We start from the raw sequence: 15,306 nt of genomic DNA, 5'->3' as shown, positions 1-15,306 counted from the left end.
ATATATATATATATATATGCAGCATTTAATATAAATTACTAGAGGCCTGGTGCACGAAATTTGTGCACGGGGGTGGGGAGTCCCTCAGCCGGCCTGCACCCTCTCCAATCTGGGACCCCTCGGGGAATGTCCACCTGCCTCTCACAATCCAGGACCACTGGCTCCTAATTGCTTGCCTGCCTGCCTGCCTGATCACCCTTAAGTGTTCCCCTACTGGCCTGATTGCCCCTAACCACCTCTGCCTCGCCCTGCACCCGGGATCCGTGCTTCCCTCCCTCTGGCCAGCCGCAGGCACACAGGACCCAGGCCAGCTTCGCCCAGACTGGCCGCAGCTGCAGCATACTGTGGGTGGGCAGCTTCACCCAGGCCACTGTTGCAGGCGCCTGGGACCACGGGGTGGGTGGCTTGTCCCTCTCCCAGGCTGCAGCTGGCTGGTCTCCATTCCTCTCTCCCCAGTGTTGAGGGTCTGAGCAGTTATGGCATGAGGGTGTGACGACGTGAGGGTATGACAACCGTTTGCATATTAGCTCTTTATTATATAGGATAGGATGAGGAGGAAATCATATTTTTAAGTGGTGATGTAAAAGGTTATAATTAGCAACACTTGTGTGCTGTGTTTTTACCGTTGAGCACACAGGCACAATTGTGCTGAGAAGGGATTCGTGTGATTCCCTTTTGATCTCCTGGAGAGAAGTTCTGGTGGGTTAGTGAAGTGTGGATAAGAGAGAACACTTGTACTGATAACCTTGTTAACAAGTGCATTTCTGTTGTTCATTTGTGGTTTACTCACCTTTCTGGTCATTTCCTTGCAGGTGTCCTGATACATAGTTGCAGTTTTGACCATGGGCTTTGCGGATGGATCAGGGAGAAAGAATATATATATATATGCAGCATTTAATATAAATTACTAGAGGCCTGGTGCACGAAATTTGTGCACGGGGGTGGGGAGTCCCTCAGCCGGCCTGCACCCTCTCCAATCTGGGACCCCTCGGGGAATGTCCACCTGCCTCTCACAATCCAGGACCACTGGCTCCTAATTGCTTGCCTGCCTGCCTGCCTGATCACCCTTAAGTGTTCCCCTACTGGCCTGATTGCCCCTAACCACCTCTGCCTCGCCCTGCACCCGGGATCCGTGCTTCCCTCCCTCTGGCCAGCCGCAGGCACACAGGACCCAGGCCAGCTTCGCCCAGACTGGCCGCAGCTGCAGCATACTGTGGGTGGGCAGCTTCACCCAGGCCACTGTTGCAGGCGCCTGGGACCACGGGGTGGGTGGCTTGTCCCTCTCCCAGGCTGCAGCTGGCTGGTCTCCATTCCTCTCTCCCCAGTGTTGAGGGTCTGAGCAGTTATGGCATGAGGGTGTGACGACGTGAGGGTATGACAACCGTTTGCATATTAGCTCTTTATTATATAGGATAGGATGAGGAGGAAATCATATTTTTAAGTGGTGATGTAAAAGGTCATAATTGGCAACACTTGTGTGCTGTGTTTTTACCGTTGAGCACATAGGCACAATTGTGCTGAGAAGGGATTCGTGAGATTCCCTTTTGATCTCCTGGAGAGAAGTTCTGGTGGGTTAGTGAAGTGTGGATAGGAGAGAACACTTGTACTGATAACCTTGTTAACAAGTGTGTTTCTGTTGTTCATTTGTGGTTTACTCGCCTTTCTGGTCATTTCCTTGCAGGTGTCCTGATACATAGTTGCAGTTTTGACCATGGGCTTTGCGGATGGATCAGGGAGAAAGACAGTGACTTGCACTGGGAACCAGTGAGGGACCCAGCAGGTAAGCCCAGTTTAACTCTAGGACCCATTTCAGGTTGATCCCCTTGGAAGGCCCAGTTCTGCTAGTCAAGTGCACTGTAACATCTCTAAGAGGGTAAAGAGAGATCTTGTCCAGCATTCATAGTCCATTTGTTAGCTGTCAACTAGAACTATATTATGGGAGGGCGAGTAGCTCACTAAAAGGCTTGGTAAATAAAACACGTGGGCTTATTCTAACTTATAATTTTCAATTTACTTGTCGTGCCCCTTTCCCAAGCATAAAAGAAGTACATCAGCCATGGTAGTAGTTCTTGGTTGTTTTCTCAATCATGCAGTTTTTCACTTTTTAAAGATTTGAGACATAGTTGAAGGAGCCTGAAATTTCTGTGAAGTTGTGAATGTCTCTTTGAAAAAAATGTCAATCTAACTTGGATGCTAGATAAATTAGTTATAATGACCATATTTATTCCACTAAAGAATATTCTTATAGTAAGGTGGATTTAGACATAGTTCCTTGGAAAATTAACAGGCTTTTAAATTGCACACTTCCTACTAATCTAAAGTTTTAGATTACATCTACTTGCAAGATGTTTTGTTGTCTTGTTCCAGGAAGCAAAGCTACATATTGTTGTTTTTTCCCCTCCCCGCAGTTGAATCTTTTATGGGTGATGTCAACTTAATGAAAGGATGAGAAGTTTGACTTCTTTTTATATTTCTGCTTCTAGATTTAGAAATGAAAGGGACAATATGTGAAGAAAAAGTATATCGTTAACTAAAAAGGATGTTGTTAATTAAAAGCCTAGTTGTTAAATACCATTCCAAGTATTATATAGAAGAACAGAAAACACACAAAAGTTAACTTGAAAGAGGATATGCTCTGTTAAACCAGTTATTCTCAAACTTCAGCATTGGTACAAATCAGCTGAGGGCCTTGTGAAAATGTAGATTTTGATGCCTTTCTAGCAAGTTCCTTGGGGATACCTCTGGCGCTAATCCTTGATGCACATCGCAAGTAGAAAGGTATTAAAATGTTAGTCTAAAATATTTCATTAAATCCCCTAAGATTAAAATACTAGACAAATATTGAACAATGAGAATTTGAGGTAAGCTTTTAAAAATATGAATAGTCTATAAATTCAAATGGGTTTTTTAGATTTCTTTTAGCTGCTATTTTCATGACGTGCATGCATACACACAAAGCAGTTCCTCTCTCCTGTTAGCTCTCTCATTCATTGAAGGTTAACTCTGAGCAGGACAATATTATTATACATTTTTAATGTTATTTTTTAATTACAGTTGCCAAATATTATTTTACATTAGTTTCAGGCTATAGCGCCATGGTAGACAGTTACACAATTTACAAAGTGATCACCCTGATAATTCAAGTATTCACCTGGCACCATACATACTAATCTACACTAATAAAAGAGAAACATGGTAATTGGCCCTGTACTTTACATCCCTAAATATTGAACAATGAGAATTTGAGGTAAGCTTTTAAAAATATGAATAGTCTATAAATTCAAATGGGTTTTTTAGATTTCTTTTAGCTGCTATTTTCATGACGTGCATGCATACACACAAAGCAGTTCCTCTCTCCTGTTAGCTCTCTCATTCATTGAAGGTTAACTCTGAGCAGGACAATATTATTATACATTTTTAATGTTATTTTTTAATTACAGTTGCCAAATATTATTTTACATTAGTTTCAGGCTATAACGCCATGGTAGACAGTTACACAATTTACAAAGTGATCACCCTGATAATTCAAGTATTCACCTGGCACCATACATACTAATAGTTATTATAATATTACTGACCATGTTCCCTATCCTGTACTTTACATCCCTATGACTATTAGGACAACATTAGTATTATTAATGTCACATATATCTGTGAATTAGAAAGAAACCAACATTTAATGATTACCTACTACAGTCTTGAGTCATTCATCATTTCATTAATTTTATTTAATATCTTTTTATCCACCCTGTGAAGCAGGTTAAATATTGTTTTTATTTCACAAAGGAAATACTGAGGCCCAGAGTGTACATAAATTTCCTAAGTCCACAGAGCAAAAGAACAGACTTCACATCAGACCTCTCTGAGCTGCCCATGCAGCCTCCGAGGCAGTTCAGTGTCCGGAACGGCCAGGAGTGTTCTGGAGTCTTCACTCCCTCACAGACTGGCCTCCGTCTCCTATGGTAGCGCACATGGTCCATGAGCAGATCTCAGGCCTGTGGATTCAACTGACCGCTGACCTGAAATAGTTTGCTACCAAAGAAAGGATCGTTAGCAGCTATGCATGTTCATGGTCATAATGAATAACCCTTTCAAGTAAAATACACTGGAGAGAGTAGTCTGTTAGTATGCTAAATAAACTCAAAAGAATTCATTACACATCTACGTAGTCTATGTTGATAGTAAAATAATTGATTTTTAGAATTTCAATACCATATTATAGAGCCAATTTAGTACTTTTAAACATTTTTTTTTATTATTCATCTCATAGGTAGATGTTTAGACTTGTTGTGACCCAAATTCCACTTGCCCTCTGATAGAAAAATGAGAAGAGGATTGGAAATTAAAATGGCAGGCAAAAAAAAGTTGGGAATGGTGCTTTGGCTGTGATAGCACAGAACCAATGGAAAGGCAGTGGTGACTACCGGGTGTGCCTGGATGGTGCCTGGGGAAGTGTGCGTGACCTTCTGGGTTGCTCCAGGGTTTTACCAGTGACTGGGATGAACTGGCTGTTGAATTTGGCTGTTGAAGGCAGGCTTTCCAAACTGGATGGCGCGAAGCCAGAGGAGAACGTGTGGAGCTGTGCTGACACACCAGCTCCACAACATTAGATCAGCGGGTCTCATTGAAGAGGGTAAAATCTAATGAGGATGAATACAAAGTAGGGCTCATGGTCTAGAAACCTACCGTGGGAGGGGAAGAAGTGCCTTAGCAGTAAGCGTGCAAGACTTTAGAATTTTAGTGGATAATGAAATCAATGAGTGAACCCTGTGTGGTTTCTTTTTTCTTTTTAATATGGAACGCTTCACAAATTTGCATGTCATTCTTGTGCAGGGGCCATGCTAATCTTCTCTATATCGTTCCAACTTTAGTAGATGTGCTGCCAAAGCGAGCACTGAACCCTGCGTTACTGCCAAAATGTTGGGTCATTTCCCAAGAAATATGGTCTTTTTTTTTTTCCAGAATAGAAAATCCATTTTGGTGGGTTCTTTCTTGTCTGAGAAGAATAGAGATAAGTGTCGGTCATTCAGAAAGACCTGGGTGGAGAGGGGTCCCAAAGCCTGTGCAAGAGCAGGGGAAGGGACCAGAGTGTTTAGCCTGGAGAAGAAACAGTGGAACAGGGCTGCCTTTGTACTTGACTGACAACGTCTATCACCATTGCTCTGTGACCACAAAGGGATGGAAGTCAGATCCGTAGGTGACAACTACAGAGAGATGAACTTTGGCTCACTCTTTACAGAACTTTCCCACAGCCAGGGCTGTTTAAAAAGAGCTCAGGCTGTTCAAAGTAAGGAGCTCTCTGTCGGTGGTAACATATGGCAAGATGTTTTGAGCACTGGATAAGCATTGGGTTAGAAAACGTCTTCTGCCCGCTCTGAGAGCCTCTGACTGAGAATGGAATGCCCAGGTAATCCACAGGAGAGCAGTGAGCAGCAGGGCTCCAGCTTGGAAAATGGACAGGAGACTGAAGGAGGGCAGAGGATTGGAAGAGGGTTAGGAGTGCATGGCCTATATCAAGGTGGCATTGCAGATGGGCTTTTTAGACTGTGGTGGGGAATTCTAACCAAATACTGATGGAGAAATACTAATTAAGCTTCTTAGGAAGAATGCCTTTTTTTCTTCTAGGAACTTTAGGTGAGGTTGTATGTATATAAATTTAAGCGATTTAATGAATTATATCTGTGAATTCTCTAATTACCAAGCTAGCTGTTTCTAAATTGTTTCTATCTAAATTATACCATTTGAAAAGGAACATATGGTTGGATTTCCACAGTTAGGACTGATTTTAATATGCATTTCTTATCCAAGATCCAGAAATGCAAATATTCTTTTATGCTAATATCTCCAAGAAAAGAAAATTCTCAAATAAATTTACAACTTTGAGAAACAGCTGTAAAATGATTGCATTTGCTAGCTGCCCTCCCTTGAGCTCATTGGATTGTGTTTATCACATTCAATCTTAAACTTAATTGTGAGATAGTGAAATTAATACATTCCTCTAAAGCAGTGGCTCCCAACCTTTTCTTGGCCATGTCCCACCTAAACATCTCTAAAATCCTGATTACCACCCCTCCCCCCGTGACACATAATTCTTATTACTGTATTCAAAAAGTGAACTCCTATTCACATGGAGGAAGCCTAAAAGGCCATTAACTTGGTCTAAACAAGCTTCCAAAGAACATGGCATCCACAAAAGAGAAAAATAAAAGAATGAAAGGATAGTTGAAGTACTGAGGAAGAAATCACTAAGAAATTGTTTTAAAAAAATGATATGAAGTGATATGAAAAAATAGCAAATAAAGTTTCAAAACATATGATAGAGAACTGAAATGCATAAATATGTCACAATATATATTTACTAGAGGCCCGGTGCATGGATTCGTGCACCAGTGGAGTCCCTTGGCCTGGCCTGCACCCTCTCACCATCCAGGACCCCTTGGGGGATGTCGGAGAGTTTTGGCCTGATCCCCACAGGCCAGGCTGAAGGACCCCACCGGTGCACGAATTCATGCACCAGGCCTCTAGTATGCATATAAGATCTTTGGTTAATCTCTTCCCGCCCTTCCCCTTCCCCTCTCCCCTCTTCCCTCTGAGATTCATCAGTCTGTTCCATGTTTCCATGCCTGTGGTTTTTGCTCCTGTATTGAGCATCTGCTTCCTGGTGGTCAATGTGCATCATAGCTACCAGCTGGCCAGTCGCTTAGGCCTTTATATATATATAGACTAGAGGCCCGGTGCACAAAAATTTGTGCACTCAGGGGGGAAGGGGGGATCCCTCAGCCCGGCCTGTGCCCTCTCGTGCTTTTGTTCCGGCCCTCCGGTCCAGTTTAAGAACCCATTGTGGCCCTCGAGTCAAAAAGTTTGCCCACCCCTGCGCTAATCCCATAGCCCACCATATAGCCACCAAGTTAAACATAAATTAATATAAAATAAGTCTAAAATGGGAAGTCTAAAATGTTAATGATGGCTACAAAGATGGGAGTAAGTTTCATGTCTGGGAAAAGGAGAATTAGTAACAATGATTTGTTGGTATTTTTCCAGAACTCACCCAAAGGGATTCCAATCGCTGATGCTGGGTTTCTATTTGGAATGATCCTTAGAGGGAAGATGGATACCACTACTTTATGACGTAGGGACTACACCCAGAGACTCTGCCAAGTGAAGTCACAGATCTGGGTCCCGGGACCGCGGACAGCCTCAAGCACTGCCCTCCTCCTGGCAGGGTCACGGATCTGGGTCCCAAGACCGCAGACAGCCTCAAGCACTGCCACCCGCCTGGCAGGGTCACAGATCCGGGTCCCAGACCGCAGACAGCCTTGCCTGCTGCCGCCTGCCTTCAGTATGCAAATTAGCCGCCATCTTGTTGCTTCAGGGTGGGGGTCCCCACTGGGGTGCCTGGCCAGTCTGGGTGAGGGGCTGAGGGCCGTTTTCAGGCTGGCGGGCGACTGAAGCTCCAAACCTCTCCTTTTTTTCTTTTTTTTTTTATTCTGGCATTTATTTACCTTCTATGGCTGTCACTGGAGCTGAGAGCCGGCTTTCTCTCTGAGGCTCGGCTGCTGAAAGCAGGTTTCTGGCCTTTGTTTTCTGTATTCGAAACAATGTTGCGACTCCAGCTCTGAGATCCTGGCTGACTGACAGGAGGTTTCTGGGGTTTTGTTTATCTTCTATAAATGTTACAATGTTTCCAACTGAAGCTCAGAGGCCGGCAAGGCAGGCGGGGAACGTTGGAGTCCTCTGTCACTGAAGGAAGCAAGCCTCCCTGTTCGCATCAGCTGCCTGGCTGCCGGCCGCCATCTTGGCTGACAGTTAATTTGCATATCTCCCTGATTAGCCAATGGGAAGGGTAGCGGTCGTACGGCTAATTACCATGTTTCTCTTTTATTAGTGTAGATATACTGTATATGAGGCCCCTAGAACCATAAGAAATGCAAAAAATTCACTGTTAATAACTCATTCTTGAATTGCCCCCCCTTAAAAATCAAATTGCCCCCTGTGGGGCATGTGTCCCACGTTGGGAACCACTGCTCTAAGGAATGGAAAGTTGTGCTGTCAACAGATGTGGTGATTCACAGCAGGCATGGAGCAGTGGCCCTGAAGACACACCCTTCTCCATAGATGTCAAGGCTGCACCTGAGGCCCTTTTCCTGGAACTCTGATCCCTGGGGATCATGGGTTAAAGACGGCTGATTCAGTGCCCTGTCTGCTACTGCTAGCTGCAAGGAATTCACTTAAACACATAACAAGCATGCCAGCGTGTACGTACAAGTATGTCTGGTGCAGCATTAAAAAGCATTATTTTGAAAAATTTTAAACGGAAAAATAAGTCCACAGTGAAGATACAAGCCTTTCAGCCCTGGCTCTCAGTTACCCTCCCAGATACAACCAGTTTCTTGGTTATCTTTCCAGAGATATAGTTGTCCATACAACCACAAAGCACCCTCTTACGTACCTTGCTTTTGTCACTTAAGGATATTACGCTAAGAGTTGACATGAAGAACAAAGACTTGAAAGAGGAATGTCATTTGTACTTGGATCGAGCTTCAAATACAGAATGCCTGGGCTGAAACCCAGCACCCACAGCTTACTAGCTTTGACCTTGAGCACGTTACTTAACCGAGGATAATCGATAGCATCTATTCAACATATTTAAAGCAGTGCCTGTCCCCGAGTTACCATTAAAATAGCATTAGCCATTGTTGTTGAAGATTGTCCTATATCAGAACATACAGAACACCCTCATTCTTATTAATGACAGGTACTCCATTATTCCTTAGATGTTCCCTTGTGTTTAACCACCGAGGAACATTTCCATTGTTCCCAGTCTTTCGGTTTTTCAGACAAGACTGCAGTGAAAACCTTATACACATATCATTTCAGACGTGTTTGAATACGTCTTATCCTAGATGTGGAATGCCAATCAAAGGGAACTTGCATCTTGAATTTTGATAGATTTTACTGAGTTGCCCTTCATACGGGTTATGGCAATTTATACTCCTCCAAACAATATTTAAGGACCACCCCAACACAGATCTTATTAAACTACTTTTTAAAATCTTTACCAAGCTTATTGGTAGAAAGTCATCTCGTTTTAATGTTAATTTATTTTATTGTGAAAAGCTGACCATTTTTTCACATTTTAAAAGTCCTTTTTTCTGAGATGCTTTTTATTTTTCTTTTGTCTTCTTTTTATTGTGGATTTTTAAGCTCTTTATGTGAAAAGGAAACTTAGTCCTATTTCATGTGTTGCAAATTTTTATTTTATTTTTTTTGCTTGTCTTACTACTTTATGGTATTCTCTTAAGTGTGAAAATCTGAAAACAACTTAAATATTCTTCAGTAAAAAACTGGCTAAATTATTAATGACAAACAGCTATGAAAAATGTATTTGTCATAAAAAAATGGCTGATATATTTATGAAAAAAAAGTTATTACACTGCAAAAATGTTCAGAGCAGCTCCATGGAGGGAGAGCAACAGTAGCCTCTTTGCTCATATTTTACACGTTAGGGTTTTAAGTGCCTCTAGAAAAGATTATTTGACTCTTACTAGGCTGCCTTGGTTTGTTAGGTTGTCTTATTCGCAGGCAGCATCTGGCAGTCATGTTAGTATACATTCCACAGAGACTCAAGATAATCCTTGTTTTCTTAAAACTTGCAGGTTTAACTGTAATAACCTTATATCTTAGTCTTAAGCAAAATACCTGTGACAATTCAAAAGCTGACTTATGGGGAGACATTTAAAATCCATCTAAATATTTTGGCCTAAAATACCATTTGGATTAATGGGGGCAGTGGGGGTGGACTGAGGATAAGAAATTGTGTTTGTTGTTGGTGAGTCAAGTATATGACTCAAGGACCTATTTCTTTGCAGGTTTTTTTTTCTTCTGTCTTCTTAGAACATCATTTATTCAACAGATGGCATTACACTCCTACCATGTGCTAGGGATGCCCTGGGGTGGCTTGGGGCAACGGTGGGTTCTGACATCTCCTGGGGGAGAGAAGCAGGCACACCAGTGATCCAACCTGAGGGCAGCACGTGCCGGATACAGAGGTCAGACAGTTCTGAACTCAAACCTTCACTCTGCCACTCACTGGGTGACCCCTTGGGTGACCTCACCTCAAAGCCCTAACTCTGCATCTGTAAAGCCAGCCTTCAGGGTTCATGAGATGCCCCAGGAGCACTCAGCACAGCCTGGTACAGAATCCGGGCCCAGACATCACCTGCTGGTCCTGCCACTGCTCAGAGCGCACGTGGGAGAGGAGAAGTCCCTTGACAAATAAGAGGACACCCCAAACTTTAGCATCCCTGATACAAATTAAGCATAAAAATAAGTGGTTGTCTTTTCATTGAAAAATAAGTGGGGTTTCTACCAAAATACATACATGTGTTCAGCATTCACACCACAGTTTCCTGTGGAGAAATCAGTGCTGGAACACAGTGTGTTTTCAGTTGGCTCCAATTCAACAGCCCGGGAGGAATGTCATTTGTACTTGGATGGAGCTTCATATACTACTTGTAACTTTCTCTTGAGAAGCAGCTCTCCCCCCACTCACTGCTGCTCAAACTTTCCCCCCTAATAGCAATTCCTCTTACAATGGGGAGGCACGCTCTATGGCCCCAGGGATCTGAGGACAAAGTGTCCGCCCAGAGTGACAGTTTTTATTAACACTTTGTGTTCATGTATATGTAATAAAAAATATTATATTATATATGTGTTATTATGTAACACATTGTAAACTGCGTATCTTTAAATAAAGCTGATGTTCCGGGAAGTGGGGGGTTTCCAGAACACCTCTGCATCTTCCTGGGGTGAGCTGCACTCCAGTGTGAGAAGCATAGCAAGCTCTGGCTTTTTGTTGTTGTTTAGTTTTGTTTTAAATATGTTTTTAGTAGAGGCCCGGTGCACAAAATTCATGCACTGGGGGAGGAGTCCCTTAGCCCGGCCTGTGCCCCCTCGCAGTTAGGGATCCCTCGGGGGATGTCCAATTGATGACTTAGGCCTGCTCCATCCAGGGAGTGGGCCTCAGCCATCAGTTGGACATCCTTAGCACTGCCGTGGAGGCGGGAGAAGCTCCTGCCACCACCACTGCATTCACCAGCCATGAGCCCGGCTTCTGGCTGAGCAGTGCTCCCCCTGTGGGAGCGCACTGACCACCAGGGGGCAGCTCCTGCATTGAGCATCTGCCCTGTGGGGGTCAGTGCGTGTCATAGCGACCGGTTGTTCTGCTGTTCGGTCAATTTGCATACTAGCCTTTTATTATATAGGATTGAATTTAGAGAAGAAGGGAGAGGGAGAGAAGAAATATCAGTGAGAGAGAAAAACATTGGTCCACTGCCTCCTGCACAGCCCCCCTGGGGGGATCAAGCCCACAACCCCAGGCATGTGCCCCAACTGGGAATCAAACCGGCGACCTCTTGGTGCACAGGATAACACTCAACCCACTAAGCCACACCGGCCAGGGCAAGCTCTGGCATTGTTGAAGGGTTTTCTCTCTAGAGTTAATAAATAAATAAAAATAGGGAGAAGAGATAATAAACAGATTTAATGCCCTTTAAACCACATCTGCTCTACTGCCCAGAGGTTAATTACCCGTGTAGAAAAATTCTCCCTGGCAACTTAGCGTCAACCACCTAATCAGCCAGCCAGCTTGACAACATAATCATAACGTGGGGAGGACCAGGAGGTGGTGAAAGTGTGTGGTTTGTGCATGCCTGTGTGTGTGTGATCCTATTCCACTGGAAGTAGTCACAGTGTTAGGATTACTTATTCCGATGTGTCCTTGGCAGAACTTGTCCTCTCCGTGAGCACAATGGGCGAGTGTTTTCTGTAAACACAAAACCATGGGATCTGAGACAGGCATAGAAATAAGCCATGGTTTTCTCCTGCAGTAACATGGGGTTCTTTGCAAATGACTTTGAGGTTGATTAGGACTGTCCATACTGTTTGTGCTGGGAAGGGATGTCACACGTACACACACGGCCCTGCTTTCCCATTGCAGGTGGACAGTACCTGGCAGTCTCCGCAGCCAAGGGCCCCGGGGGGAAAGCCGCTCGCCTGGTGCTGCCCCTGGGCCACCTCATGCAGTCAGGGGACCTGTGCCTGTCGTTCAGGCACAGGGTCACTGGGCTGCACTCCGGCGCACTCCAGGTGTTTGTGAGAAAACAGGGGGCCCACGGAGCAGCCCTGTGGGGAAGAAATGGTGGCCATGGCTGGAGGCAAACACAGATCACCCTGCGAGGGGCTGACATCAAGAGCGTAAGTAGAACCGCAAAGGACGTGGACCTGGGAGGTTTTCCTCTCATAGGAGAAGCCTGGGGTCCGAATTGTTCTACTTAGTAACTCGGGCTCAGACAGAGTTTCGTGTGTTTTTCTGGGCATGACAACTCCATTCCTTGCCTCTTTCTTTAATCCCTTTTTGCTTCTTATTACATTCTTCATTATAACCTCTGACTACCGCTACTCTCCCCACCCTAGGGTAGATCCCCTACTTTTATTGAAAAAAATGAATAATTAAAGTAAAAGTGTTAAGAGAAACTTCAAAGGGCAGGGGTGCTGAGCTTAACTCGTCTTACTTTTCCTTTCATTCCTTATACTTCAAACTCTGACCACCATGAGTTACCCTAAAGTGGTTTTCTCCAAAATGTTTCTTTAAAATCCATTTTTCCCTCTTTGCCTGAGAGACCATAGTTAAGCAGCTTTGGGTGGGATCCAGAGCAATAGACTTGAAAGATATTGTTCTGCTCAGGACAGGATGTGGGAAAGCTTGACTGAATATATAAATTTTATCCTAAGTAACCAAGTCACATGTAGCAATGAGGTGATCTGTAACACCTCATCGAAATAACTTATTTGGGATGTGTCTTCTTTACGTTGCTGCTTCTAAAACTGTTACTATGAGGAGATTCTGCATCTATGCTTGTAGGTACAGTTTCTGTAAACACTTTTAGAAAGAAAAGGTAGGCTCCATTAATACAGCTTTTACCAGAGTCTTAAATTTTATGTTACTCTGATGATTTACTATTATTTATTATTTACTCTTAAAATTTTTCTTAATATACATATATATTTTTAAAGAACTAAAAAGGTAAATCATTTCAGATCACAGCAGAGACAGGTTTCATTTGTTTTGGAAAGGAGCAAGGATGCTATCAAAGATAAAATGCAAGAATAGTGGAAGTTCTTGGTTTGTGCACAAGTAGAACAATGCCGTGATGGGATTATGGCATTGGCTTCTGTTCCATTTGGCAGCAAAGCTGCATGAGCCCAGTGGAGGTGCTGGGCAGCGTCAGAGGAGGCTGCATGGCAGTGATCTTTTAGACTTCGGCTCTACGTCTGCACCTCTATGTGCCATCACCATCTTTTTACTTCTGACCTTGGTAATTGTTGACAGAAGCAGCCTGTAGTTTAGTGTGGCTTTTAAAGGGTAACTGGTTCTGAGTAACGTGGTCTGATGAACGGTTTCCTGGGGATTTCAGTTTCTACCAGAACACAATTCTCAGGTGACACTGTTCTCTAGTCTTTCCTTCTGTTAAGTAAGTTTACTGTTTAGACCTGGGGGAAGTTTGCCTTTATTCTGCTGAATGAGCCGCCCTGGGGAAGGGCAGAGGAGGCTTGACCAGTGTGTGCGTTCTCTCCCTAGGTCATCTTCAAAGGTGAAAAGAGGCGTGGCCACACTGGGGAGATTGGATTGGATGACGTGAGCTTGAAAAGAGGCCACTGCTATGAAGAACGTGTGCAACTCCGCAACTAGCAATGAACTCCTGTGTTGCTCCCTCTTCTTTTTCTGATCTTCACCTCCTGTCTTCTCCTCCCTTCTGTCAGGCCTCGGAGAAGAGTGGGTCAGTGGGTCAGAGAAAGTCTGGTTGTTGACCCACATCTTGGCCTGTTTTTGTGCAATCCCAATGGACAGTGACACTCCCTTTGACATAGAAGGGGCATTTGTTAGACACATGCAAGCTGTCTGTGGGTGCTACCTACATCCCGTGGCTCTTTTAGGAACTGGCTTCAGCATGTGAGACCTGTGCCGTCCTTCATCCTGGTGACAAGGTGTTCCTTGTAGCAAAGTACGGGAGACATTTTCAAAGGAAATTTGTGCCGATGGCCATTCTGTTATCTGTCCAGTGTCGTGCCACGAGTAGTATTGACTTCCCCTAAGATACGCTGTACAATGTGCTTGTGAACTTTGTTTCTCCTCTTCACTGTGAGCTCCGGACTGGCCTGAACTCTTACTGCCATTCACTTTATGAAAGAAGCGTGTGTAACATACCAAAATGCATTTATTCTTGTTATCTGTATTTTTCTTTTAAAGACAATTATGTAAAGTGGGCACGTAATTCCTCGTTAGTGGTATTGTGTTTTGTGTAAATGTGCTATTGATATGACGAAGTTGCGTGTTCCTGATATTTACCGACTCCAGTTGCAAGGGAAAAGGCAGCTTGTGATCTCTTGAATTAAAAATACGCGGTGAAGTGTTGTCCAGTCCTATGACCTTTGATCGGTAGCAAGAGAAATTTGGAAATGGTGTCAGGTTGTGGCAGTGGAGGGATGAATGTTTTAAGTACCTTGAGTTTGATCCCTACAAAGGAGAGTAAACCATTTAGATCAGGGGTTCTCAACCTGTGGGTCGTGACCCCTTTGGCAGTTGAACGACTCTTTCACAGGGGTCGCCTAAGAGCATCCTGCATATCAGATATTTACATTACGATTCATAACAGTAGCAACATTAAAGTTATGAAGTAGCAACGAAAATAATTTTATGGTTGGGTCACAACATGAGGAACTGTATTTAAAGGGCCAGAAGGTTGAGAACCACTGATTTAGATAGACAGGGAGCTGCAGTTAGCACATAAAACCCGCACTGTTTCTCACTTAAAAACCGACGGCGTTCCCCAGATAACACGGTTCTCCTTGGTAACCCGTAAGAACTTGGAGACGGTCCCGCCATTTCAGAGGAAGGGGTCTGTTTATGGGAGCAGCTCCCCTGGAATGGGTTTCATACTAATTTTTAAATCAGTATAAATATAGGCGGGTCTAGCTCACAACTTATGTGCTACCAAGTCAGCATGGGGTAGGGTAGGCCCGGGCTTTGAGGTATTAAGTGTGTTGGAATAGGACTCACTTACACACTAGAGCAATGGGGCAGGATTGGAATTCTGAGATGGAAGGACCCTCAACTAATCTATGTCCTCCTTGCATTTTTTAACTTTATATTAAAAAGACTATCGTTTTTAAAATGCAGCTTACTACTGAGACTCTTCCTCACTTCTGATTAAGTAATCAACATATTTTCTGCTGTTTTTGCCCAGA

At 43.7% G+C, this 15,306-nt stretch overlaps 1 protein-coding gene across 7 annotated transcripts in view; it reads left to right on the top strand.

The window, feature by feature from the left end:
- The window catches only part of NPNT (nephronectin), a 92,031-nt gene extending 77,355 nt beyond the window's left edge, over positions 1–14,676 (top strand). For 4 of the 7 annotated variants that reach the window (XM_014544746.1, XM_014544744.1, XM_014544745.1 and 1 more), the window contains 4 exons: positions 813–864; positions 1,734–1,780; positions 11,999–12,255; positions 13,640–14,676. In XM_014544746.1, the coding sequence (XP_014400232.1) occupies positions 813–864; positions 1,734–1,780; positions 11,999–12,255; positions 13,640–13,750 (467 nt within the window). In that variant the 3' untranslated portion in view covers positions 13,751–14,676. Of the gene's footprint in view, positions 1–812; positions 865–1,681; positions 1,781–11,998; positions 12,256–13,639 lie in introns of all 7 variants that reach the window. The other 3 variants (XM_014544749.1, XM_014544747.1, XM_014544748.1) reach the window with 1 other exon arrangement.
- Positions 14,677–15,306: the final 630 nt, after the last annotated feature.

This window comes from Myotis brandtii, unplaced genomic scaffold (genome assembly GCF_000412655.1).
Source record: "Myotis brandtii unplaced genomic scaffold, ASM41265v1 scaffold38, whole genome shotgun sequence".
Classification (NCBI taxonomy): domain Eukaryota; kingdom Metazoa; phylum Chordata; class Mammalia; order Chiroptera; family Vespertilionidae; genus Myotis; species Myotis brandtii.
Note: the sequence above shows the minus strand (reverse complement) of the source record. Positions and strands in the feature narration are given on the sequence as shown.